Source organism: Microtus oregoni, unplaced genomic scaffold (genome assembly GCF_018167655.1).
Source record: "Microtus oregoni isolate MIOR12 unplaced genomic scaffold, Mior012 000006F_ref0000085, whole genome shotgun sequence".
Classification (NCBI taxonomy): Eukaryota; Metazoa; Chordata; class Mammalia; order Rodentia; family Cricetidae; genus Microtus; species Microtus oregoni.
The window spans coordinates 52,536,543-52,564,011 of record NW_024543065.1 but is presented as its reverse complement, the minus strand read 5'-3'; the positions used below and the strand labels follow the sequence as shown (position 1 = coordinate 52,564,011).

At 42.5% G+C, this 27,469-nt stretch overlaps 1 protein-coding gene across 1 annotated transcript; it reads left to right on the top strand.

Moving 5' to 3' along the window:
- Positions 1–3,179: 3,179 nt before the first annotated feature.
- LOC121449273 (cytochrome P450 2B1-like) lies at positions 3,180–26,928 on the top strand. The gene is made up of 9 exons (XM_041653575.1): positions 3,180–3,489; positions 11,210–11,372; positions 11,508–11,657; positions 13,487–13,647; positions 14,341–14,517; positions 14,957–15,098; positions 18,443–18,630; positions 18,787–18,928; positions 26,083–26,928. Exons 1-9 carry the CDS (start codon positions 3,319–3,321, stop codon positions 26,262–26,264), a joined length of 1,476 nt encoding a protein of 491 aa, XP_041509509.1. The 5' UTR covers positions 3,180–3,318; the 3' UTR covers positions 26,265–26,928.
- Positions 26,929–27,469: the final 541 nt, after the last annotated feature.

Here is a 27,469-nt window from a genome sequence, read left to right as displayed (position 1 = left end):
TCAGAAAACATGAAGAAAGGGCTTCTAGACCAACAAAAATGGGAGTCCATTAGAGCCTCTTGGTAGCTGCATATTGTTAGATTGACTCTGTTTGGTGGTGGTAAGTAGAGGCACAACTCCTTGAAGAGAGGGCCTCCTGACTTAGCATTATCAGCAAAAAAAATAGCAAAAACATTCCCACCTTCTTTAAGAAATGGCTTTCTGGTTTCTAGTAGTATCACAAATGGCTCTGGCTCTGTTGGGAGGTTCAGCACTTAAAAGGGGTCTGTGAGCAGCTTGTTACAAACTGCTTGATGGTACTGGGGTGGTAAGAATGGCTTGCAGTGGTGGTAAACATACCTCTGCCTTGTTGAATTGGGAGAGCCTACAGGCAAAGCCTTAGTATTAGTCCTAGCCACACCTGCTTAGGATTTGAACAAAAAAAGTTCTCCTGTTCAGAAAATGATTACAGATACACAATAAGACAGATTCAGGTGAAAAAGACCTCTGAATAAATGTATATGGGCTTTGGAGAGAGAGAGAAGAAAGAGTACAGACAGTCATAGATTAAAGGAGTAAAGATGATAAAATAAATATTAAAAAGTAATAGAGAATAAAAAGGCATGTAAAGATATAAAATATACATAGAGTCCAAACTATGTATATTATTGTGTTTTCATTGGATCTTTTTGACTGCTAATGAGCTAACAACTGAAAAAAAAATTGATTCTGGGGGCTGCAATGCTAAACCAACATATGTATTTTAAAAGTATCTTGACTTCAAAATTTGAGTCTAAAGATACAATATTTTTAAAAAGGAGGTTCTGCTTTTGTTACCACAGAAGATTAGAATCTGTGAATTCCTTCCAAGCTAATGTGGGTTGATGAAAAAGATCCCCTGAAATGTCTCCAAGAACTCTAAAAATACTTAGCCCACAAGCAGCAGGAAGTAGTTTGGAGCAAACAACACCCAGATTCTCAAAATGATTGTTTATAAATGCTTGTTTTTATTTAAAAGGGGTTGGGTATAAATACTTTATAGTCACCGTCAATTTCTTTTTTTAAAAAAGGGTAATATAGTATATTTTATGTATACTTTGCATTAGTATGGATCTTGGACAATTGATACAAACTCATGACTGATTACATTAGACTAAGTATATTTATTTCTGCTCTTATTTAACTTATCATGCTTGTGCAGCTCATTTAAAGTTAAATGTGTAATTTAAAATTACAGATTCATAGATAGTCATTTATAATAGTCAAACCTATAGTCATGTTAGTTACATTTACTAGATATACAGAATACATTTCAGTTAGATAGATAATCTTCAACACTTCAAACAGCAACAGAATATGGCACTTAAAATATTTTAAGAACTTAGACTTTCTCAACAGTAAGATATTTCTGCTTCTAGCAGCACCAACTACATCAGGGAGGTTATTAGTCATTGAAGAAACTCATTATGGAATTTGCCTTCAATATGGCAAGGCTAGCCATTTGGGCAAGAAACTGCTCTTGCCTGAACTGCTTGATGCTATGCTGCATGAATTGGACATGCAGGACCCAGAGAAAAATGACTGCTGAACTTGTCCAAAAATGGTGAGACAGTCCTTCAGGGTTCCTGCTTCATGACAGAGCCTGTCAGACATTTCGCAGAACACGGAATAAAATGACTGACAAACTGCCAATATAGGCAATATAGTCTTTCAAATTTTCTGCTTCATGGAAAAGACAACCAGATATTATGGGCCTGTAGACTAAAGATGAATACTCAAACCTTACAGAAGCACTTTAGATGACTCTCTAGGCAGCGAGATGTCTCTGTCAATTCTAGAGTTTTAGAAGTTGCTTACAATGCATTTAATGATTACTTAGACAATATTATATCCTTCTGTGAACTTTGATGGAGTTGAAGGCAGATAGTTACAGTTTTTCTTAGTTATGATAAAACATAAATTAGATATGAAACTTTGCAGTTACAAATAGACAAAAAATTGTAGTTGTAATTCTTTCTTGATAAATGTTTTGTTATATGTAATTTTATTATGTTAAAGTTAAAAACCTTCCTTTGTATTTAGACAGAAAAAGTTAATGATGTGGGATTCACCTCTGTATAATATAAATAAGTTTTATTAATAATTAAGCTATTTTGGCCTATGGCATGGAGAATAGAGCTAGATAGAGAAAATGAACTGAATGCATGGAGAAAGAAGGCGGAGTAGGGGAGATGCCAGAAACTTACTGGTAGGACACAGCATCATGGTAATACACAGATTAATAGAGATGGGTAAATTTAAGATGTAAGAGCTAACTAGGAATATGTATAAGCTATTGGCCAAACAGTGCTGTAGTTAATATAGTTTCTGTGTGATTATTCCAGTCTGTGTGGGCAGAAAATGAATGAGCAGTCTCCATTTACAAAACTAAAAATAATGCCTTACAGGATTGACCACAGGGTGATTTTATGGGCTTGTTTTCTCCACTGAAGTTTCTTCCTCTCAAATGACCCGAGCTTGTATCAAGTTGACAATAAAGCTACCCATCACAGCTGCCCAGGGCTTCAAGAGGCTCCTTTGCCAGGTTTCAGGCTCTCTCCTCCTGGCTCCCAATCTCCCCACTCCTGCATCTCTTGCTTCTCCTATCTCTCTCAGTTTTGGCCATCACCTGCCAGAGATACCATGGGGACTCAAGAAATTTCATCTTCAGCTCTTTGGAGCCTTAGGCCGGGGACTATACAGACACACACACACACACACACACACACACACATACACACACACACACACACACACAGGATCATGCAACACACTTCTCTTATTTAAATGTGAATACATTTACATATAAATCTAAGAACATACAGATAGGCCTCCTCAATTTAAGATTATATATGCAAACACACTCCCAGATACGCAAGAGTAGGTTAGAAAGTAATCTAGACCCTAACACAGAAACATCAAACTGCATTTTCATATTAGAAATGACTTTTTAAATATAAAGCACACAGTAAACATGCATAGGGCCATGTCTGAGAAAATAAACAAACAGAACTGAGCTGGCATATGTATACTCACCCTCAGAAATTGAGACACATTACTCCCTATGCCCTTTGTCCTGTGTATCTGTTTCATGATGTTCTAGGGTTAGGGTGGAGGTAAGAAGATAGTGAGTGAGCAAGTCACTGACTGCCCAAGCAGGAAGTATGGTAATCACACTCCTGGACAGTGAGGAGACAGGAGGCGGGAACAACTGAAGTTGCTCAACTGGGTTGAGATCCAGGTTCAGCATAAAGTCCTGCTGGAGTGTGCAGTGAAGTGGACAGTGCTCAGACAAGGACCATGGAGCCCAGTGTCCTGCTCCTCCTCGCTCTTCTTGTGGGCTTCTTACTACTCGTGATCAGGGGCTACCCAAAGGCTCGTGGCCACCTTCCACCAGGACCCCGTCCCCTGCCCCTCTTGGGAAACCTCCTTCAGATGGACAGAAGAGGCCTCCTCAACTCCTTTATTCAGGTAAGACATGCACATGGCCTTTGCCATATGGGATTAGCCCCATGTTTGCTCCTGAAGATTACTCATTTGGGGTGAAGAAGGAACTCCTTCCAGGCAGTAGGTTCTGGTGGGAAGATTGCTGAGTGAAAGGTGAGTTGCTGGTTGGTGGTGGATGGTCCTCAGGTTGACAGGTGTGTCCTCACTGTGGGACACTGTGAGACACTGTGCTTGGAGTGTGAATGGTGTTGGGGTGTCATGGCATGCACCAAAGTCTTACAGTTTTCCTATCTGATATTTCTTTGTTTCAAAAGAGAAAGAAAAGTGTCACAGGCACCCACAGATAAGAGATTTGTCTGATGTATTCAGGAACAAAGGGGATGAGAGGCAGGTCAGGAGGTGGGGTAGGTAGGGAGTGTTTATCAGTTATAAACACAAGGACCACCTAAGGAGCCGACCCTGAAACCATCTCTAGTAGTCTTCACAATTGAGATTTTATGTTCAATTAACACTTCTTTATTAATAATCACTTAGCACCTGTTTGGCTCCAGTTCCTGTTTAGAGATCTGATTTAGTGACAGCAATCTCAACTCCTGCTACCCCTTAGATTTTAATTCATCACCCACCTGGACAAATGGTGTATTCATTTGGCTTTTTTTTTTTTGAGAGAGAGAGAAGATCATTCTTGTTTCTCAGGCTAATGATCCTTCTGAGTTAACATCTCACATGCTGGATTTAAAGATGTGTGGTAAACCTGGTCACAAGTGTTTTAAAAATGTGTTCCTTATATATTGGAAAGGTCAAATAAAATCATATTTATTTTTTATTCTTTTTGTTTGTTTGGTTGGTTAGTTGGTTTGCCTTGTTGTTGTTATTTTCCTTTTCTTTTTTCCTGTTTTTTTTTGAGACAGGGTTTCTCTGTGAAAGTGTCCTGGCTGTCCTGTCACTCACTCACTCTGTAGAGAGACTCAAACTCATCAAGATCCACCGACCTCTGCCTTCTCAGTGCTGGAATTATTTTTTATTCCTTGAAAGTCTAATTCCTTCATTTCTCATTTTCCTCTCCTCTTCTCTGTGTCTGAAGGCCCTTCTTACTTGGAGGTAACTATGGTTGCCTGAGTGAGTATGGATGTGGGGGCAATTGAGTTGAAGGTGAGCAACTTATGAACAGCTACATCACTGAAGAAAGTGGCACTTCCCCCAGCATACTTAACTGCCCAGAGACTCACAGGGAGGGCTGGTGACATCCTGTCATGATAGCATGACATGCTGCATCTTTTCCTGTAGGGATAGTCATCATGTCCTGCAAACAAGGTTCCCAGAGGTTGGTAATGTGCTCTAGGAAGGGAATTTCTAAACTTTACAGAACTCCTTAAAGAACTGTTCAAATCCACAATTCAATGGACTTGGAAGTCTTGGAGCTGAACTGACTTTCTAACTGTCAGGAGATAAGACTCTGTTTGTAGATGTATAATAAACTCATAAAATTCAACTACACAAGTTATCTGCTCATTTGGGTGATATTGGATACAAGCAAAACAATAAGGTGTAGGAAAAAGCTGCTTGTTGGTTCCTGGCTGCTCAGCCCCAAAATAATCACACAGAAACTGTATTAATTAAATTACTGCTTGGCCCATTAGGTATAACTTCTTATTGTCTAACTGTTCCATCTTAGTTTAACCCATTTCTAGTAATCTGGGTATCCCCATGAGGCTGTGGCTTCCCAGCTAAAGTTCCGAGCGTCTGTCTCCAGAGGCTCCATGGCTTCTCCCTAACTCTGCCTTCTTCCTCCCAGTGTTCGGTTTTAGTTTTCCCCACCTAGATCTGTTCTATTTTACTATGGGTTTCAGACAGTTATTTTATTAACCAATGGTATTAACAGCATTCATAAGGGAATCCCACATCAATAGGAATTTTAAGATTGGTTGAGTGTTCAGACAGAATTACGTAAGAGACAGGACTTGAACAAACCACAAAAACTTTCTAGAAGGATGACAGGTATGGAAAAGAAGCCATTCCTGAGCAGCAGCTGGTATTAGGAAAAGAGTAGAACCAGATGGGGGAGATCATGGTGTGACAGGAAAGAAGCTGGCACTGAATCTTCAGGTCATAGCAATGAACTGGCGTGGTGTGAGCCAAAGATGGTAAGAACTGAAGTGATTCAACTAAGCAGGCAAGAGAAAAAAAATCTCTCATGTCTTCATCTCTTTTCTGTTTCTACAAAAAATTAGAGAGGTTAAATTCTTTATAAATTAAAGGCTTATCCTACTCAAACTTGTGCAGTGTGACAGTGTAAGATCAAACAATCCATTCTTCCAGCCTCTAGTGAGAAAACGTCTTATGTGTCACAATGCAGGAAAGCCTGTAACATGCAGAAGAGGCTGATCATGTAGAATGGCCTTGTATTGTAATCCATTCTCTGAGAATCCAGTCCTCTCTGTGAGACCAGCATTAACCTATTCTATGGATCTGCCCCCAAAGACCCAGTGCCTCTCACTAGATTTCAGCTCCCAAGGGTTCTGACACTTCTCAACACAACCATATTGGGGACTAAATCAACAGCAGAGCATCAATGAAGGCATTGCACATGGAACAGGCAAGAGGAAAGAGCAGCTGGTCTAGACAGATGCCTTTGGATATGAAGTGGTGGTGATATCCTGTGGTGAAACCCAGACACAACCAGCTTGGCTCTCTTAAGTGTGTTGTGGATGAGCCAGGAGCCTGACTCAAATACAGCTGCTAAAGGCTGTGTCAGTTCCATAAGGTCCAAACCCATGTGCAACTGGCAAGCCTTCTGGAATGTTTCTTGAAAAATTCTCTGGTGGCTCAAAAAGCTGAGATCTCTTCTAGGCATCTGTGTTGATGTAAGATGGTTTTGTGGGCTTTAATCATGGTGTGTTTGTTACAGAGACTGAGTCTTAATGACAACATTCTTTTGGCCAGTAGTAGAGATAGAAAGGAGCTGGACCATCAAAGCTACTAACAGGATTAGAAATCGCCAGCATACTATAGTGTCAAAATAATGCTTTAATTTTTTGTAGTGATGAGGAGGGCCGCTTCCCATCACCCAACTCCCGGTCACCAGCTAGCTTATGCCCCCAAATAACAACACACAAATTTTATTCATTTAAACACTGGCTGACCCATTAGTTTCAGCCTCTTATTGGCTAATTCTCACATCTTGCTTTAACCCATATTTAGTAATCTGTGTAGCACCACAAGGTGGTGGCTTACCAGGAAGATTCTAGCCTACATCCACCTTGGGTCAGAGCTTCATTGTGTCTGCCTTACTTCCCTTCTTCTCAGCATTTTGTTCTGTCTACTCCACCCACCTATGTTCTGACCTATCAGGCCAAGCAGTTTTCTTTATTAATTAACCAATGAAACAACAGATAGATAGAAGACCCACCTACATCATTTTTCTTTAATGAATCAACTCTATTATTGCTGCTTGGGGAACCTGTCTCCCAAAGCATAGGGCTCCAAAAGAAACAATGGCATTGGCATGACCTAAGATTTATCTACCCAAGGGAGCTAGGGAGAAAGACACACTCTCTCAATGGTTTCCTTCTTTATTCTCTATTCTTCTTGTCTTCTGTCTACTGTATACCTTTTCCTATGGCTTATATAACCCAACAAACTTCTCAGGCAGTACAGGAATCACAATGTGGTTACATTCTATATTTCAATTGAATGATTATAAGAAATACAGGTAAAACCATGTTTTTTTATCACCTTTACACAATTGAAAACAAAGTCATCCCAGTATCCCACTTACATTTACATCAAGTAACTTGTTAGATTAACAGAACAGGAGCAAGCAGAAAGTATTTTATCTCAGCCAACTCTTTTGTTTGCAGGCTACACGTTGTGATTACAAAGAAAAACAGCAATTGTTCTATTATTTATCTTGAGGGACAATTTTATAAGAAATCTTAAAGGAATCACAAATCTAAACTTTTATGTGTGAAAACCAGTCAGCTGTACTTTAAATCTTTAGGGTACATATCCACCCATCAATAGTTTCTTATATCAGGACATATAGGGCAGGAATGAGTATAAGGAGTTAACCATAACTTTTGATTACCAATCAGCCCTAGCCAGGAAAGTGTGTCAGCCAGCAGCAGTTGGGCTGCCTTGTGTTTTTTACCCTAACCTTGTGAATCTGCAACTCAGCTCTGTGTTTTTCTGAACATTATATTGTTTTCTGGGGCTTTTCATCTTAAGGCTGTTATCAAAACATACAATTTAACCTGAAATAGTTTTAAAGTTTTATTTTGGCTGGGCGGTGGTGGTGCATGCTTTTAATCCCAGCACTCGGGAGGCAGAGGCAGGCAGATCTCTGTGAGTTCGAGGCCAGCCTGGTCTACAAGAGCTAGTTCCAGGACAGGAACCAAAAAGCTACGGAGAAACCCTGTCTCGAAAAATTTAAAAAAAAAAAAAGTTTTGTTTTGGTTAATGGTGCACACATAAACTTGTGACTGTGTCTTTTAGCATCAAATTGAAGAAATTTGAGCCAGCCTGGCTCCTGGGAATTTATTGTTTCTCTTTATCATTAGCTTGAGCTATGATCTATACAGCTACATAAGTGAAACTCATAGGTGTTGTGGATGTCACAGCTCAGGGGTGTGGGTTCCCATGGGTCTGTGAAATGAAGACTCAGAGATGCCTTAAGAATGAATTTAGCCTTTCTTGGCTACAGGGCGGGTCAGTCTCTCTAGAGAACCTACAAGACTGATCCATCAATACTCAACATTAAGGACTCAGCCTTCAGGACTCAGCCTTCAGGAATGACTGTTTTCCCTTTGCCCAGGGCTCCTTTATTGTTCTCCAATTTTCACCTAGCAAGTACATGTCCATATCCTCAAAACATCCTGACTGGGCCTCTAAAGAGATGATGCAAAAGAAATTACCTGATTCAGGACGAACCACAGTTTTCAGGGTTCCCTTCTAACCATGTTTTTCATAGGCTTTGTACCCATGGGAAACTCTCAGACAAAGGGCAACAAGAGTTAAAAGAAAAAAGGTTATTTGCTAATAAAAGATGGATAAAGCTAGGTACTATCACTCTGGAGCTGGACCAGGTGTAGCCCAGCAGGAATGCTGCCACACATAGGCCCTAGCTCTGTCACATTTCCTTATATTTACTTTTCTTCAACACTGCGAATAAGTTATCATTGTTATATCAATTAGATAGTACAGTTTAGGGTTGACAACTCACAGATAAGAATTGCCCAGTAGAATGGAATGTTTTTATGATATAAACACACAACTTCACAAACAGTGGGGATCTCCCCACAGTCATTCACACAGTGCCAGATAACAGAAAAAGACAAGCAACAAGCATGAAAAGGCACAGCAAAAACAAAACATGCTCATGAGTCTGTGATCTCAGGGTCTTACCTGTCCAACTTGACCCATGAGAGAGTTTCTCCCCACTGAGCTGATACCGTGGGCTTCAATTGCTACCTGACCTCTTACATGGCCACCAGCACTCTATGTAATGATGCTATTATATTGGGTGAACATTTTTTTCAGCCTCATCCTAAAAATAAATCAGTCCTCTGCTTCCCCATTTCTCCCTTGTTCCTCTTTGACACCAGCTCCATGTCGCTCCCTGACCCTGTTCCCCTTCAAGTCCTAACACCCATAAACAAGATTTAATGAGGCACCACGACAGATGGGATAAGTTCAGGTACAGAGGTATGATCATGATAGAGAGTCTGGTTTTATTTTCAGCAGCAAGGGTACAGTGAGGTGCTTGAGGAAGGTTCAGGGTATTAAGTAAGGTGTGTTTCACTGAATGCAGTGATTTGGGTTGTAGTGAAACCATTCTTGTGGATGTAAGAGCAGAAGTAGGGAACCAGGAAGGGGCTTGCAGAGGGAAGTGCACAGCATTTTAAAGAAACCTTAACAATAACTTTTAAACCACTCTTATTTATGACCATGTCTGTCTTGTCTGTGTGAGTATATTGCTAATTGGGGACACAAACCTGTTCATGGAGGCAAAGACCAGAGGAGGGTGCCAGGTGTCCTCCTCTGTCAATCTGTCCATTTCCTCCAGTCAGGCTTCCCTGGAACTGAATCTGGAAGTCAACAAGCCCAGGGAATCCTTCTATCTTCACATTCTAACTCATTCCTCGGGAGTCATAGGTATGTATGAATACCTCAGCTTGTTATATTGGTGATGAGATCCAAATCCTGGTCATCACAACTCTGTAGCAAGTAGTCTTATCTGATGAGCCCAAATTACAATGTTAGCAAATGATCTGTATCATCTATCTGTGCATCCGCTATTTATTTGCCAATCTATCTATGTATCTATCTAATATCTTTATATCCGTGTATTATCTGTCTATCAATTTATCTATCTTCATTATCATCATCTTCATCATATTCGTGTTTGTGTGAATGTGTTTGTGAATGGTCCTTATGCATATCTGGTATCTGAAGAAACCAAAGAGGTCATCAAATCCCAAAAAGCTGGCATTCATGGCAGTTTTTAGCTATCTGACATGGGAGGTAAGACAAAACTCAGGGCCTCTGCAACAACAGCAGTGCTCTTAGCCACTGAGCTACCTCTCCTGTTCCAACTATTAAGTTTTGAGTTAAGATGTTGTTGGACACTGAGTCACCTCTCAAGAAGCCCACCTCCATGAATTTTTTAAATGAGCACTTTCTTACGACTGATGTTTAACATCATGACTGGTCCCTGTCTCAGCCCCTTGTAGTCACTACCTCCCACTATCCCGATACACCATCAACTGCATCTGTGTTTTAACATCATTTAGATGCAGAAGATGGAAACAAAACTGGCTTATATGTAGCATTAAGTTGGCAAGTTTCACTTACACCATTGATCTGGTCTGAGGTTTGTAAGTACATCGTTGCATAAGATTCGATGATGTGACCCCATCCAAAAACATAAATACATCACATCAAACATATGCAGAGCTTTATCTTAGCATGTCCTCTAAACAACACTGGACACTGACCATTTTCATAGCTTTTCATTTCTATTAGCTGCAGTGCAATCTAGAGAGAGTAAAAGTTACAAAAGAGGGAGGGTTATTTGCAAACCCCACATGATGGTCCTCAAGGGCTCTGAGCACTGGGAGGTTGTCATGTTTCTGACACCAATTCCCTGTAGATGCCCTGATGGTTGCATGGTTGGGTATTTCCCTAACTGTCCAAACTGCAGTCATGACTCACATTCAGGACCACTACTAGGTGACTATCACTTTCCTTCCCATGTAAACCAGTGGGTGGGTCAGGACTGTTCTCTATGAATGTTGTCAGGAGGCCTTGGACAGGCTGAAGCTGGACCACAGGAAGCATGGTTCATCTGAAAAGTATGGGCACGGAACTAATGCACATCTGCATCCACATCTGTATCTATTATTTTTGAGGTAGGGTCATGTGCAGGCGAGACTGGCTTCAAACTGGATGTGCAGACAAGGATGACTACTGATTCTCTGGTCTCTACTTCTCTTGTTCCAGAATTATAAACAAGTGTTTCCGTGTCTCCCTACTCTACAGTGCTGGTGTACTGATTAGAAAATCCAACCAATCAGTGCAGACCCTGTCTGTCTGGAGAATTAACCTTCACCTCTTAGGTCCTCAGGAGAGAAAGGGTGGCCAGCAGAAGGGTTCCTGTTTACCAGTCTGTGTCTAAGTGTTTTCACAGTGTAACAACAACGTCTGCACCAACTAACCACAACCCTTGTACCCTTATGCTTGGCAGCTTCAAAAAAAATATGGAGACGTGTTCACAGTGCACCTGGGACCGAGGCCTGTGGTCATGCTGTGTGGGACAGAGGCCATAAGGGAAGCTCTGGTGGACCAAGCTGAGGCTTTCTCTGGCCGGGGGACAATTGCTGTGTTTGACCCAACTGTACAAGGACATGGTGAGATATGGGACAGGAAGGAGTGGAGGATGTCATCCAGGAAGTTGTGTGAGAGGTGGAGCCAAATATGTGGGGAAAAACTCAGGGTCTTTGAACTTCCCTTGTAACCCATCAATGCTTCCGCTCCATTCCTAGGTATGATCTTTTCTAATGGGGAACGCTGGAAGACACTTCGGCGATTCTCTCTGGCCACCATGAAAGATTTTGGGATGGGCAAGCGAAGTATAGAGGAGCGGATTCAAGAGGAGGCCCAATATCTGGTGGAGGAGCTGCAGAAATCCCAGGGTGAGTTCCAGAGAATGGGAAGAAAGAAGATGGTGACACAGGGACCTGAGTGCAGAGCCTAAGAAAGAGAAAGAGACATACAAGGGTAGAGAAACAGACAGGCAGACAGACAGGCATGCATGCACACACACACACACACACATGCACACACAGAGAGGGAGAGATACACAGAGACAGAGTGAGTTTGGGGATGAGATACAGACAGAAGTGGAAAGAGATTCACAAGGACAGGAAAGAAATGTGAGGTATTTTGTTTCCAAGAACATACTGCCCATGGTGGTCACTTCCCTTCAGAAAATCACTCTGTGAGTTAATTTTCTTCATCAATTGGATAATTTTGGTGAACACACATCCTCTCAGAACTCAGAAGGTGAGGAAAGATGGCCATGAGCTCAAGGCCAGCCCTGTCTCCAATGTGAGGTCCTGCCTTTGATGTGGCTGTGGCTGAGTTGTGAAGAGCTTACAGCACCATATACAGTGTCCTTCATGTGTGTAATCCCAGCACTCCAGAGGTAGAGACAAGAGGGTGAGATTTCCAAGTTCCTCTTCTATTGCACATAGAGTTCAATGCCACTTTGTCTTAACCTTTGTCATTGCTCCCTCCTCTGCCCATGGTCTTATCAAAGACAAACATAGATGTTATCTCAATGAAAGGGGAGTGAGCAGGAGGGCCTGCAGATGTGGTCTAAGTAGGGAATTGTGTTTTCTTCCATGTGATTGTCCTGGTGAACAACAGTGAACACAGAGGCTCATTGGATAGAACTCAGAGGACCTCTGGGCACTTTAAGGTTCTTTATACCAAGGTCACATTGGTACACAACCATGCTTGCACCTCCATTTCTTTACACTGGGTATTTGCCATCTTTTATTGACCTTTCTTAAGATATCTGAGTGTTCAGCGAGGTGTCAGGAGGTAAGAAAGTTGCAGAGGCTGAGAAAATGATGGGAGAAAGTCAGTGATGGAGGGACCCAGAGGGAGAGAAGTGAGCTCCAAGGCTGAGAGTGAAGCTGTTGAGCCCCAAGGAAGGATCCACATAGGATCAAAGACCACAGACAAGCCATCCTTGGGTGAGGGACAACAGTGCCCCAATAATTTTGGACTGACAGTAGCCCTCCAACAACCAGGGTCCAAGACTGAACCTGCCACACCAAGGCAGTAGGCAGCAGGGGCTTATGGCTTCTGGAACACCACAGAGCTCAGAAGTGACAGGAAAGATGGAAGAAGTCAGAGAAGGGATGAGGAAAGTCACAGAAGGGATGGAAGAAGTCAGAGTAGGAATGGAGGGAGTCAGAGAAGGGAGAGATGAAATCAGAGAAGGAATGGAGGAAGTCAGAGAAGGGATGTAGGAGGTCACAGAAGGAATGCAGTAAGTCAGAGAGGGAATGGAGGAAGACTTGCAGATGGGCATGAAGTGTGCACGGTTTGTAAATTCACACAGCTATCCGTGAACCCTTCTGTGCACCATTTCTGCCCGTGGGAGTTAGCGGTCAGTTCAGAGCCAGGATAGTACAGGTGCAGACTGACTGCACTCACTCTATGACTTGTTCCTAGAATCCTAATTCCAGTCATGATTAGCTGAGTTGCTTTGTGAAGGTGTCTCCCCTTCTGTGTATATGAATAGCATCCCATATTCTGTACAGTACTGAGGGGAGATAAATAAAAGTATGTGTGCATCTCTGAGTGAAGGGTCCAGACTCTTACGTGCTTCATATGAGCAAATGTTCGTTGAGTAGTGAGTGGTAGGGACAGCTTTACAGAGATGGAACTGAAGCCAAATATTTCCCTAGTTCTATATCCCTGTCTCCTGTTCTGCATCCTCACCCTCCAGGAGCTCCCCTGGATCCTACTTACCTCTTCCAGAGCATCACAGCCAACATCATCTGCTCCATTGTCTTTGGGGAGCGCTTTGACTACAAAGACCGCCAGTTCCTGCACCTACTGGATGTGATCTATCGGACCTTCTCGCTCATCAGCTCATTTTCCAGCCAGGTCAGTAGGTGGGAAGAGAGGAGCATCCAAGGCAGAGGAAAGAAGAGGCTGCTCTGTGGGTGAAGAAGGCAGTGTCTTAGGGATGGAAGAAAGGCAGAGACAACATTGAGAAGCAAGGAAACTTAGCCTCCTGGAGGGATGGAGGGAGAAACAGAGGAAGAGAGGAATGTTAATCAGGGTGGAGAGATCTTAATGCAGAAATATCGAATCATCCCAACATAAGAAAATGATGAGGTGGGGGATGCAGCTGTATCTTAAAGGACAGAGAAGATCATATTTTATGCACGAGCCCCTGAGTTCATCTCCAGGACTTGGTGGTGTACAATACATAAAATATCAGAATTTTGGTGGTGGAGGCTGGAGCATTAGAAATCTGGGACAGTCCTAGGCTACATGTTGAATTTAAAGTCTGTCTGGCATTAATGTATTCAAAACACAATACCCCACAATTTAAAACAAATTAAGACAAAACAAGGGGGATTGGGAGAGAGAGCAGAGAAAAAGAGAAATACAGAGAATGTAAAATGAAGGCTAGAGACTGATTTGAAGATACAGTTCAAGGCATGGGTATGTATGGCACACATGTGTGGGAAGTGTGTGTGTTCTTTTGTGACATCTGTGTACCTAGGAGCACTGCCCACTTCCTGAGACCTGCTAGTTCCAGTTGACCTCCTCAGCCCTTTTTTCTTACAGGTGTTTGAGCTCTTCTCTGGCTTCCTGAAGTACTTTCCTGGTACCCACAGACAAATCTACAAAAACCTGCAGGAAATCCTCTACTACATTGGCCACAGTGTGGAGAAGCACAGGGAAACCTTGGACCCCAACAATCCAAGAGACTTCATTGATACCTACCTTATACACATGGAGAAGGTTAAATCCTGTGTGAATGAGAGGGGATGGCTGAGAGTGAAGGCTGAGGATGTGAACAGAGGAAAAGGGGGAAGAGAATGGAGAGGAGAGACAGGAAATGGAGTAGAAGAGATGCAGAAGTGTCTGGAAAATGATGAAAATAAAAGGAGGAGAAAATGTGATATGGAGAAAGAAGGGTGGGGAAGAAACACAGAGTGAGGGACAAAAGGCAGGAAAGACCTCAGAGAAAGAAAGAGCCTGGGAGACAAACCGTGCTAAATTACAAGAGAGCACAGTAGAGAGAGAAGACAGAGAAGAGACCAAGTGACATTGTCAAGGACTGGAAAATGCCATGTGGTCCAGATAGTGAAACAGAAGGACAGTTCCCAGGATGTGTGTGAATCTCCCTGCAAGGCTCCAGGCACCCTGACCCTCCCTTCTCTCTCCCATCTGGAACCAGGAGAAGTCCAACCAACACACGGAGTTCCATCACCAGAACCTCATGATCTCCGTGCTGTCTCTCTTCCTTGCTGGCACTGAGACCAGCAGTACTACGCTCCGCTTTGGCTTCCTGCTCCTGCTCAAATACCCCCATGTTGCAGGTGAGCCACAAACAGCCAGTTGGGGAATCTTCTGGCTTCCTTTTTTTCTGCAGAGGTTTGTGAGGATAAGAGAGACATGGGCCTCTTACATCTGGAGCTCTGAAGGCTTTGGTCTACTTCTAACCTAAGGCAGTGCTGTGGGAGGTGTGCGAATGAACGCTCAGCTGGTCCATTTCCATTGTTTTCTGCTATAACTTGAAGGTTGATCCTTCCATCCATACATCTACCTACCCATCCTTCCTTCCCTCCTTCTTTCCTTCTGTCTTTACATCCATCCATTCACTCTTCTTTCTGTCCATACTCCTCTTCATCCATTTACCCATTCTATTCATTTACCCATCCATTATCTACCCATCCATACATTCATTTTTCCATACACACCTACTCACCCACTTATGTAATCCTCTGCCCATCTTCTCTCTATCCATACATTATTAATCCTTGGTTCTTTCTTCTCTGCTTCACCTAAGGGAATATATTTCATTCATTTATTTGGATTAATCACTTTGCAATTTTTATTTTTTTAATTTAATTTAATCTTTAAATAAAACAAACTATCCTTTTCATTTAGCATACCAATCCCAGTTCCCTCTCCCTCACCTCCTCCCCTCACCTCTACTTATCACCTCTCCACCCCTCCATCCATTCCTCAGAGAGGGTAAGGCACATTGCTTTGGAGAAGATCCAAAGCCCTCCCTACTATATCTAGGTTGAGCAAGGTATCCATTCAAAGAGAATAGATCCCCTAAAAGCCCACCCAAACAGTATGGATAACTCCTGGTGTCACTGCCAGTGACCCGTCTGTCTTCCCCAGCCATACAACTGTCACCCATATTCAGAGGGACTAGTTTGATCCTATGCTGGCCCCTTCCTTGTTTGACTGGAGTTGGTGAGCTCCCATTAACCCAGGTAAACAGCATCAGTGGGTGTTCCCATCATTGTCTTGACCTCTTTGCTCATATTCTCACTCCTCCCAATCTTCAACTGAACTTTGGGAGCTCAGTCCAGTGATCTGCTGCGGGTCTCTGCCTCTGTTTCCATAAGTTGCTTGATGAGGTTCTATGGTGATATTTAAGATATTCATCAATCTGACTATAGGGCAAGTCCAGTTTGAGCACCCTCTCCTCTATTGATTAGGATCTTAGCTGAGGTCGTCTTTGTGGGTTCATGGGAATTTCTCTAGTGCCAAGTTTCTTGCTAACTCCATAATAGCTCCCTCACACAAAATATCTCTTTCCTTGCCCTCATCTCTGTCCTTCCTCAATCTTGATATGATATTGCAACAGTCAGAATGGCTAAGATCAAAAATACTAATGACAGCTTATGCTGGAGAGGATGTAGAGTAAGGGGAACACTCATCCATTGCTGGTGGGAATGCAAACTTGTACAACCACTCTGGAAATCAGTATGACAGTTTCTCAGAAAATTGGGAATCAACCTACCTCAGGACCCAGCAATACCATTCTTGGACATATACCCAAAAGATTCCCAATCATACTACAAGAACATTATTTCAAACTATGTTAATAGCAGCATTGTTTGTAATATCCAGAAACTGGAAACAACCTAGGTGCCCCTCAATCAAAGAATGGATAAAGAAAACGTGGCACATTTACACATTGGAGTACTATTCAGTGGTAAAAAAAAAAAATGACATCTTGAAATTTGCATGCAAATGGATGAAACTAGAAAAAAAAACATCCTGAGTGAGGTAACCCAGACCCAGAAAAATGAACATGGTATGTACTCACTTACAGGTGAATACTAGCTGTAAAACAAAGGATAACGAGCCTAAAGTCCCTATCCCTAGGGAAGCTAAGTAACAAGGTGAACCCTAAGAAAAATATGCATAAATCCACCTGGAATGGGGAAATAGACAAGTATGCCTGACAAAATTTGGAGCATGAGGGTGGGGGGAGAAAGGAGGCTAGAAGGGGAATAGTTGGAAAGAAGGGGAGAGGGAGAAGAACTAGAGAAAATGGGTAATTTTTATTCTATATCACGGCTGCTTGAGTGGGCTGGCTGTCTTTGATTCGTTGGATCATTCATACACAAATCTGCTCATTCCTTAATCCGTCCACTGGCCTTTGAATTCACCCTTCACGTGTCAATCCACTCCTTCATGTATGTATTTAATAATGCATTCATTTATCTGTGATTTGTTTATCATTCAATACACCTACTTGTTTATTCCTATATTTGCTCATTTATTCATTCATCTATTCCTTTGGTAAACCTAACATCACTTCATTATTGGTTAGTTATGTTCACTGATTCATTTGTGTATGCACCATTTTTTTGACTTGTTAATTAATTAATACAGTGAGTGAGAAGTGGAATATGGACATCCAGTTTTTCTTTGTTCATTTCACTCAATCAGCAATCTTTCCTTTATTAACCAACCCATCGATCACTTGGCTGACTTACACACTCAGATCCAAAGAATTTGAAATTGATGTGATGTTGTTGTGAGTTTGTCTGCATGGCTCATGTGTGGAGGTGGGAGGACAACTTTGTGCAGTTGGGTCTCTCCTGCACATTCCCATGTGTTCTGATGTCAAAGTCAGGCTGTCAGGATGGAAACCAATGCATTTGCTGACTGAGCCCTTTCATTGGTCATCATATTCACCAATGTGTTCATATTCTGTTCATACACAGATTAATTTACTTTCCTTTTATTCCTGAGTATAAAGCCTTATATTGTTGGCCTGTATTTTTAAACTTTATTTACTAGTGTTCATTGCTGTTTTGTCTGCATATATTTCTGTATGAGGGTTTGGATCCCCTGGACCCAGAGTCACAGACAGTGTGAACTGCCATGAGGGTGCTGGAAATTGAACCCGGGTCCTCTCCAAGAGCGGCAAGTGCTCTTAACCACTAAGACATCTCTCCAGAACTCTGGCTTTTTAAATATAAATTGCAAGCAAGAAATCTGTCTGTCTGTCTTTCTCTCTGTATGTTTGTGTATGTGTGTGTGTGGGGGGGTGTCTGTGTGTTATGCAGAAACACAAGTTATAACATTACATTACAATTGGGGGAAATTCTTACCATCTTCCCCTCCATCCCTCACTCAGACTGATAGACAAAAAGAGCCCTTTGCGGTGGGTTTTCCTTTCCTCTCTTATGAGCAAGGTTGGAGCTTTGGAGAGAGTCTCTAACATAGCCCTCAGTGTGGCTGGAGAAAGGCGCAGGTGTGCGTGTCCCAGAGTGCAGTGTGTCTTTCTCAGCAGAGTCTCCTGGCTCTGCACTGTTCCTAAGCTGTTGACTCACAGAAAACAGGGTCACTGTGCATTTGCCTCCGTGAGAAGGGCGAGCGTTGTCTGTTGTCTCCCTTTTCTGTACAGAGAAAGTCCAAAAGGAGATCGATCAGGTGATCGGCTCACACCGCCCACCAACCCTTGATGACCGCAACAAAATGCCTTACACTGAGGCTGTTATTCGAGAGATCCAGCGATTTGCAGATATTATCCCCACTGGAGTACCGCACAAAGTCACCAAAGACACTTTGTTCCGAGGGTACCTGCTCCCCAAGGTGAGACCAGCTGTGATTCCACATCTCTATGCAATGATTATCCACCACCCTCAGCCTGTTTGTGGTTTCCCAGCATTCTGGGATTCCCTAAGACTAACTGCCTGCACATGGGAATCAGCGTATGCTAATATCTTTGTCTCTCACAATGTCTCCTAGAACACTGAAGTGTACCCCATCCTGAGTGCAGCTCTTCATGACCCACGGTACTTTGAACAACCAGATGCCTTCAATCCTGACCACTTCCTGGATGCCAGTGGGGCTCTGAAGAAAACTGAAGCATTTATGCCCTTCTCTATAGGTGAGACGGACCTGTGTTTCCTTTTCCCTACACTAGAGGGCAGGCTCACCCTCCAGGATACAGTAAGGACTAGTTCCGGGTTTACTCAATCTATTCTACCTGGGAAACCATTTGTCCTGGCTACTGTCCCTTAACCTAAAGTTGCATCCTACTCAGGAGGATTTGGGAGAGGCATTTAAAAACCTCTAAATCTAAACAAATTCATTTTTTTTTACTTTATTATGAGAGAAAAACCTTTTTAAACGAGTGACAACACTTATCTTTAATTGTGATTAAATGCCTGACAGAGGAGAACAAAGGATGTTCACAGAGAACACAATGGGCTAAGTGCACAACCAGGTTCCTCTCGCTGCTCCCAGCAATAAACAACAGATTAATTAATAGAGAGGAAGGGAGCACAGATATTCCCAGGTCAGGACGTTCAGGATGTCTTCAAAGTCAGTGCAGCAATGCCCACGTAAAATCCTCAAAAGAGCAGAAGACAGTTCGTCCACATTGTTTTCCAGTTGCATCAAATCCATCAGTTCTGTCTTTTCCTATTAGACATTTGTTTACTTATTTTCCCCTTTTATTAAAAATAGATTCTTTCCTCATACCATATATGCTGATTACAGTTTCTCCTTCCCTCTCCACCTTCCCTCCCTCCAGGATCCATCCCCTTTCTGTCTCTCATTAGAAAAAAAACAGGCTTCTAAGCAATAGCAACCAAACATGCTGAAATAAAGTAAAAGATAAAACAAAAAACCATCACATAGAAGCTGTACAGTGCAAACCAACAGAAGGAGTAGAGCCCAAGAGAAGGCACTAGAAGCAGAGACCCACTCATTCACACACTCAGGAATCCATGGAAACACTAAACTGAAAGCTATAAGATGTGCACAGAGGACCTGGTGCAGACCCGAGCAGGCCCTGTGCCTGCTGCCTCAGTCTGAGTTCATATGAGCTTTGCTCGGTTGGTTCAGAGCCTTGTGCTCTTGGTGTCCTCCATCCCCTCCATCTCTTACCTTCTTTCTGCCTCCTCTTCCTCTGGTTCTCTGAGCTCTGAGGGGAGGGTTTTGACAAAGACATTCCATTTAGAGTTCTGTGTTCCAAGGTTTCTCTCCCTGTGAAACGTCTGGCTGTGTCTCTGAATTTGTTTTCATATGCTGCAGGAGGAAGCTTCTCTGGTGATGGATGAATAAGGAGGACTCTGATCTATGAGTGTAGCAGAATATCTTCAGGGGTCATTTTGTTCTTACTTTTATTTTTCTTTTTGAGCTGTAGCATTTTTCTCCTAGTCCCTGGTTCCTGCTCACTCAAGCAATGCCGCATATTCAAACCATACATTGGATAATTACTCCCACAATGCACTGGATTGTGCCACTGTTGAGCCCTGATATTTCGTACAAGCAGGATAGCATGGTTCATCAAAGGTTTTGTGGGTGGGTTGGTGTATACATTTCTCATTTGGTAGCCTGTAGAATACTTCCTATACCAAAGATGCTAAATCACGGGTGTGAAGGTTCTATATAGACACCAGCTACATGTCTCCAGTCCAGTGAGTTGTGTGGGAATTGTCTTCAGTGATGAAGCCTTGCTGTCAGTTTGTGGAGCCAACCTATTGTCTTGACAACAGCCTTGGGTTGTTTGGGGTTGGCCAGAAACCCAATTGAATGTTACCTAATCAAAGAATTAGAAGCTTCATTTAATGACAAGATCTGAGCAGGTGGGACTGTGCCTCCCTCATTATTTGGAGAATTCATGAGGCTCACCTTCCTGTAGTTCAGGAAGTTTCTACTGCACTAGGTTTCCATACCAGCACCCAATGCCCCTCAATTCTAACTGTCTCTGCCCACACTCTATCCCTCAAGCCCAGCTCTCCTCCCACCTAAACGTCCCATTCTTGTCCCCTCTGATGCCCCTAGTATACCCATGAACTCTGTTCTATTTTCCCCTCCCAGGGAGATTTATATTCCCCTCCTAGTACTTTTGTCTGTATCTAATGTTCTGGGTCGTGGTTATCATTTATTTAATGACTAATATTCACCTATAAGTGAATACATGCCATGTTTATGTTTTTGGGTCTGGGCTCAGGATTCTCTTCTAGTTCCATCCCTTTGCCTAAATTTTCATGATGCTGTTTTTTTTTTAAAAAAAAACATCCAAATAATACTCCATTGTATAAATGTAACACATTTTATTCATCCTTCTGTTGAAACTCTCTGTCCCTAGGCTTTCTTTTTTTTTTTTCCGGGATTTGGGGGCAGGGTACATTGGGAGAATTTCAGTGACTGTTTCCATTTCTCTAGGGATTATAGGTCTGTTAAAATTCCTTATTTGATCTTGATTTAACTTTGGTAAGTAGTGCCTATCAAGAAAAGTATCCATTTCTTTTAGATTTTCCAATTTGGTGGAATACAAGTTTTTTTAAGTATGTCCTTTAAATTCTCTCATCTCCTCAGGGTCTCTTATGTATCAGCTTTTCATTCTGATTTTGTTAATTTGGTCAGTCTCTCTCCACCTTTTAATTTGGATAAAGGTTTGTCAACCTTATTGATTTTTTTCTAAGAATCAATTCATCTTTCCTTTTATTGTTTGTATTGCTCTCTTTGCTTCTATTTTATTGAATTCAACCCTGAGTTCGATTATTTCTTGCCATCTGCACTTTTGGGTGTGACTTCTTTTCTTTTCTTTTCTTTTTTTCTTTAGAGTAGTGGTTCTCACCCTTCCTAAAGTGTGGCCCTTTATAACATCAGTTAGCTCCAGCATTTCTCTGTTTAGTTTTTTTCTGAATGACCTGTCTATTGATGAGTGTGTAATGCTTATGTCTCCCACTGTCAGTGTGTGAGAGTCAATGTGTGATTTAAGCTGGAGTAGTGTTTCTTTTTACAAACTTTAGTGTCCTTGTGTTTGGGGCATAGATGTTAAGAATTTAAATGTGCTCTTGGTGGATGTTTCCTCTGATGAGTATGTAGTGTGCATCCCTGTGTCTTCTGATGAGATTTAAATCTAATTTGTTGGATATTAAAATGACCACACCGGTACAATTCTTAAGTCCATTTCCTTGGAACACCTTGTTTTAACCCATTTACCCCAAGGTAATATTTGTCTTTGATGTTAACACGATTTTCTTGGCTGCAGTCAATGAGTGAATCCACTCTTTCATCCATTATGTTAATTTTTTTTAATTTTGGAACTTGAGACCGTTAATGTTGAGAGATATCAATCAATGGGCTATGACTGTTGATTTCTGTTATTTAGTTGGTGCTATTATTGTTGTTGATATTGGTGGTGGTGATGCAGGGTGTGTGTTTTCCTACTTTGATTTTTCTGGTTTGGATTATTTTATTCCCTGTGCTTTCCTGTATCCAGATAATATTTTCACATTGGACCTTTTCTTTGAGCATCTTATTTAGGGCTAGATTTTTTATAAATATTATTTAAATTTGATTTTATCATCAAATACCTTATTTTCTCTATCTATGGTGATTAAAAAGTTTGCTTGATATTATTGTCAAGGCTTATATCTGTGGGTTTTTTGTATCTGCAGTACATCTGTCTGGGCCCTTTTGGCTTTCAGAGTCTCAATTGAGAAGTCAGGTATAATTCTAATAGGTTTGCCTTTACATGTTGCTTGGTCTTTTTGTTTTGAAACTTTTAATAATCTTTCCCTGTTCTGTGCATTTATGTGTTAATGGGTCTTTCTTTTCTGATACAATCTACTTGGTGTTCTATAAGATTCTTATACCTTTGTAGACAGGATTACTGAGCTCTAGTGGAGACACATTTTCCTGGCTGTGACTGATTGTGTTTTTATGCTGGCATCCAGGAATCTTGTTTGGCAGTGATTATAGGTCTAGGTGCCGATATCTGGGTTTGTCTTTGTTAGGTGGATGTTTGGTTTCTTGGTTTCTGGGGTTTAGGTGAGCATGATGGCTGTGTGTTGTCATAGGAAGCTTTCTGTGGACCTGTTTCCCTATCCTGCCCAGCTGGTGTGTCCCAGGAATTCCTGCTGGTGATGGAGGCTGGGATAATGGGATGAGTTGGGAAAAGGAGGATTGGAGGAGAAGATCTCTGTGATTAACTGGGGATGGGATCAGGGAGGCAAGGGAGAGCACACCAGGCATTCTGCTGCAGAGCTGGAGGTGAGATGGGGCAGTAAGGGTGGATCTGGAGAATCAGAAGGAGAGGCATGGATTCTCTGTCAGACTACCTGCTTCCCTGGTCAGAGTGGACTTTGGCTTAGTAATGGTGCATCCTGGGGAAGATCAGGGAAATCCAAAGAGATGGGGAGTGTGGGTAGGGAAGGCTGCAGCAAGGGTTCTGTTGCAGAGGTGAGGTGAGGACTGGGGTGTGGGTCTTGGGGAACAGAGGGAGAGATGAAGATCTGCAGTCAGTCCACCTGGACCCAGGGCAGGAGTGGAGTGTGGGTTAGCAGAGAGAGTGCGAATTGTTTTTCTTAGGGAACAACAACAAGAACAAATGACATCATCTATGAACTGCCATGAGCTTGTAAGGTCTTGGGGCTAGGGAGGGATTTATCTGTGAGCACTGGGGAAATGAGGCATGTCCTAACACACCTGTCTGTTTGTATTAAATACTCATTGGCTTGTTAAACTGTAAGAGAGATCATAATTACTAGCATTTATTTTTTTAAGAACCCATTCATGATGGACAAACTCCTGAACCAGAGAAAGTTCAGTTATAGCACCCAGCAGTGTCAGCACACGGTGTCTGTAGACCAGAGGGAGCTGAGCATGAACACGCAGCTTGATGGGTTCCAGATCTTCCTTTGCCTTACTTAGCCATGCTGAGGTAGTTGGCAGCCTGGAGCAGCTCAACTGCTGTGATTGACTGAGATGTGTTTTTCACTGGAAGAATATAATCTCTCTAGTGTGTAGTTCAATTGCCTGTAGTGTTTATTTAGTTTGTTACATAATAAGATGATATCTAGGTTAATTCAGTTGAATGGACTCTATGGGATGTAAACATGGAAACTTTGTGTTCTGGTTTCTTATGTTTTGGAGAGAGAGAGAGAGAGAGAGAGAGAGAGAGAGAGAGAGAGAGAGGGAGAGAGAGATTCTAGAAACAATTCCTTAGTCTTTAGTTGTCCCCCCAACCTCATGCAAAGTATGGAGCCGAGATGTGTAGGTCACTATGATAAGCAAGTTCTCTTCCAAAGAGCCCACATCTCCAGACTCCTCCTTGTGCATTCTAGAAATGCTTTCCTGATGATCATGTTTGTCCTCATCCTCTCACAGGGATTTAAAGCAAGTGTTCTCCTGCTGAGCCATGTCTCCTCTAGGAAATGTCTAGTCCTGAGTGCCAAGAGACTTCAGTGTCCCTGGGCTCACCCTGCTCCTGAATTGTTCATATGACTGTCCCTAGTGTGGAAAGGCAGGGATGTGAAGAAAAGGGACTGAGACAAATCAACAATAGAGAGGTAAGAATAGCAAGACAGATTCCAATAAAGAGAGGCACAGACACACAAGGAATCTACAATAGGAGGAGATGTGTGGTAGCAATCAGAGCATGGACATGAGAGAGAAGAAGAAGGGTGAAGAACCAGAGGTGATGATGTAAGTCAGGAAGAGAGGAAGGGGAGAGAGAAGGGAGGGGGAGAAAGGCATAACTAGAAAGAGACCAAGAAGCAGAAGGGAAGACACAGAAGAAGACATGACAAGCTGTCCTTAGACAGAAAAACAGGAGGGGCTGAGATGCAATCTAGGGATTTTAGAAAGACACAAGTGGATGGAATGGATCAAAAGACAAATAGTAGTGATAGGTACAGACACAGGTCAGGTAGGCTACCATTGGCAGAAAGAAAAAAGTAAAGAGAGGGAGATAGACAAAATGTGTTAGCGCCCAAGAGACATAAATTGTGTCCTAAATACCCAGCACAGGTATGGGGATTTTGTGTAGACAGTGAGATAAGATGTGAAAAGCAGCTCTGGAAAAACCTGGGTCTCAAAACCAGTTCTAGGAGAACCATCTCAGAGACTGCTCCATGAATTTCTAAGCTTGTGCCACCTAAATTCTGAAAAGGTGGGGTCTAAGCAGGTAGGTAGGGTGCTTACTCCTACACAGGACTGATTTCCCAAGAACTGGAGGACACAGTGGTTACTGGGAAATCCCTCTTCCACCTGAAGGCCTGAGGCAGCCAACTGCATATTAAGAATCACTGAGGTACAGGACGGTGGTGAAGCCTTTGCCTGGGCTTTCAGGCTCCCTTGCTCTGTGCTGCTTCATGCTGGAGGAAACAAACAAACAAGGGCTCCTTACACCTCTGAGAATTTGTTGGGTGCCATAGACCCCTAATCATGTCCCCTGCTCATTCTCAATTATAAGAAAAATTGTATTCTGTAACTAGTTGAAGTTGATCGATCTTAAGCTGAAGAAGCAAGGGGGCAAGGGGGACTGAGAAAGAGAAAGAGAGAAACAGGAGGGAGAGAGAGACAGAGAGAGAGAAAGGACTGGAGATGACAGACGAGGACAGAGGCAGGGGACAGACAGAGAGCTCTTGGTAGGTACATCATCTTCATGTTGTAATCCTCCAAGTGCACTTGCAGGCATGTGCCCCCATGACTGGCTCATCTAGGGCCCTTAATGCCATTCAGTTGTTGGTCTAAGAGTCTCTGTAAACAGCACCTTCACCTTCAGGGCAGCCAATAAGATGGGGACCAATCTCCCCATGTGATAAAGGAGGGAACATTAAAGATGTTACAATACACATGTTTACACATGCACATTTGTTCCTACTCTCTTGTGTTCTTAAAATTCTGAAACAAAGGACTCTGATAATAAGCAAAACCTAGAAATCTGTAAGAAATGACCAGGAGACATCCACCAACAATTTGGCTTGCATTTTATGATTGAATTATTGCATATATGTTGGCATGCATATACATGTGCACTGTGGAGGGTGTATATATGTTTTTGACAGAGGACAGACTGTGGGAGTTTGTTCTTTCCTTGCAACATGTGGGTCCAAAGGGTGAACTCATGTCCTCAAGATTGATGGCAGGCTGCCTTCCATTCTCACTTGAATTGCAGATTAAGGGTCAAACTCTTTCTTCTCCATTGCAATGGACAGAGTTGTTTGGGTTTAGGGAAGGGACAGTCTGAAGTTTGTATACTCACCTGGGGCTCACATGGCTCATTCTCTGTGCCCACAGGAAAGCGCATTTGTCTTGGCGAAGGCATTGCCCGCAACGAATTGTTCCTTTTCTTCACCACCATCCTCCAGAACTTCTCTGTGTCCAGTCCCGTGGCTCCTAAGGACATTGATCTCAGGCCCAAGGAGAGTGGCTTGACCAACGTAGCTCCAACATATCAGATCAGCTTCGTGGCCCGCTGACTGGGCTGAGGTGGCCAGGTGTCCCCACTCCTGTTGAGAATGGCCCCATCTTTCTTCCTCTGTGAGACCTGCTGCCAACCAGGCCGTAGGTCACTTCTCACATCCTTCAACATTACTGCAGCTTCTGCAAAGCTCTGAGGTGTGTTCTTCTGCCCTGAGAAAGGCACTGGGGAAGTCAATCACTGTCTTTCTTGATGTGTGAACCAAGAGACTTCAGAAGGTCATATCTCATGGTGAGTCAGTTCCCTATTGCACCCAGCAACCACAGTTTCCATGTAGAGACTTCTGGTGCTCCATCATCTAATGTAATGGATGCTGGCCATGTCAGAGGATCAGCAGGTGAAGTTCAAGGTGTCATTTCAACAGGAGGAAAACGTTCTGATGGGTAAATCTTGTTTTATGTAAGACTATGAGAACACAGACTCTGCAATATCTTTCAATTCCACTTTGCCTTCACATATTTGCTGCTACAATCTTTCCCTGGTATCTGGCTTGGTGTGAGTAGATGTGGGGAGATCCTGCTACTTGTAACATAGTGTGTTTCTCTCATGAAAACAGCCTGTTCTACTGGGCATTTTACTCTGTGAATTGTCAAGATGATTCCTCCCTAACTGTACTGTTTAATTAAAGCAATGTTAGCTTATTAAGAATTTTGTGAAATAAAAATGAGCACAAGGAAGTAATACACAGTCTGTGCCTATGAGCTCCCCCTAAGGAATTGCTGCAGATCACAGCTCAAGTTAAGAAAAACAATGAGCCAGCTGTCTCAAATTCCTTGAATCTTAACGCTGAGAAATCTATCACAGGTTTTGGTGTGCACCATTAGTTGAAACAAAGCTTCAAAATAACTTTAGATTGGACCAGATGCCTTGCTAATGGTCTTTTAAAGGTAAACTACCCCAGAAAACCAATCTAACATTCACATAGGCAAGGTGCTGATTCATTTAGGATAGAGTCAAAATACTAAACAGCCCAATCATTGCCGACTGTCAGGTGATTACATCATTGCACCCGCTCCTGACATCCTATTGCTGATATGAGTGTGCACCATGAGGACTCAAGTTCAGCTGACTGTTTCTTATGTATATAAGTGTTGGGTCCTGGGACTGCACAAATACCAGGGAGTAGAACACAAAGTCTAAAAACAGAAGCAACTTTGTTCGGTGGCACGATTTGGGGAAAAAATTCTGACTAGTCAGGAACAG

Coding starts and splice junctions, on each gene's coding strand:
- LOC121449273 (XM_041653575.1), top strand. CDS start 3,319: ATGGAGCCCAGTGTCCTGCTCCTCCTCGCTCTTCTTGTGGGCTTCTTA. Junction 3,490..11,209: donor TCCTCAACTCCTTTATTCAG/GTAAGACATGCA, acceptor TATGCTTGGCAG/CTTCAAAAAAAATATGGAGA. Junction 11,373..11,507: donor CCCAACTGTACAAGGACATG/GTGAGATATGGG, acceptor CTCCATTCCTAG/GTATGATCTTTTCTAATGGG.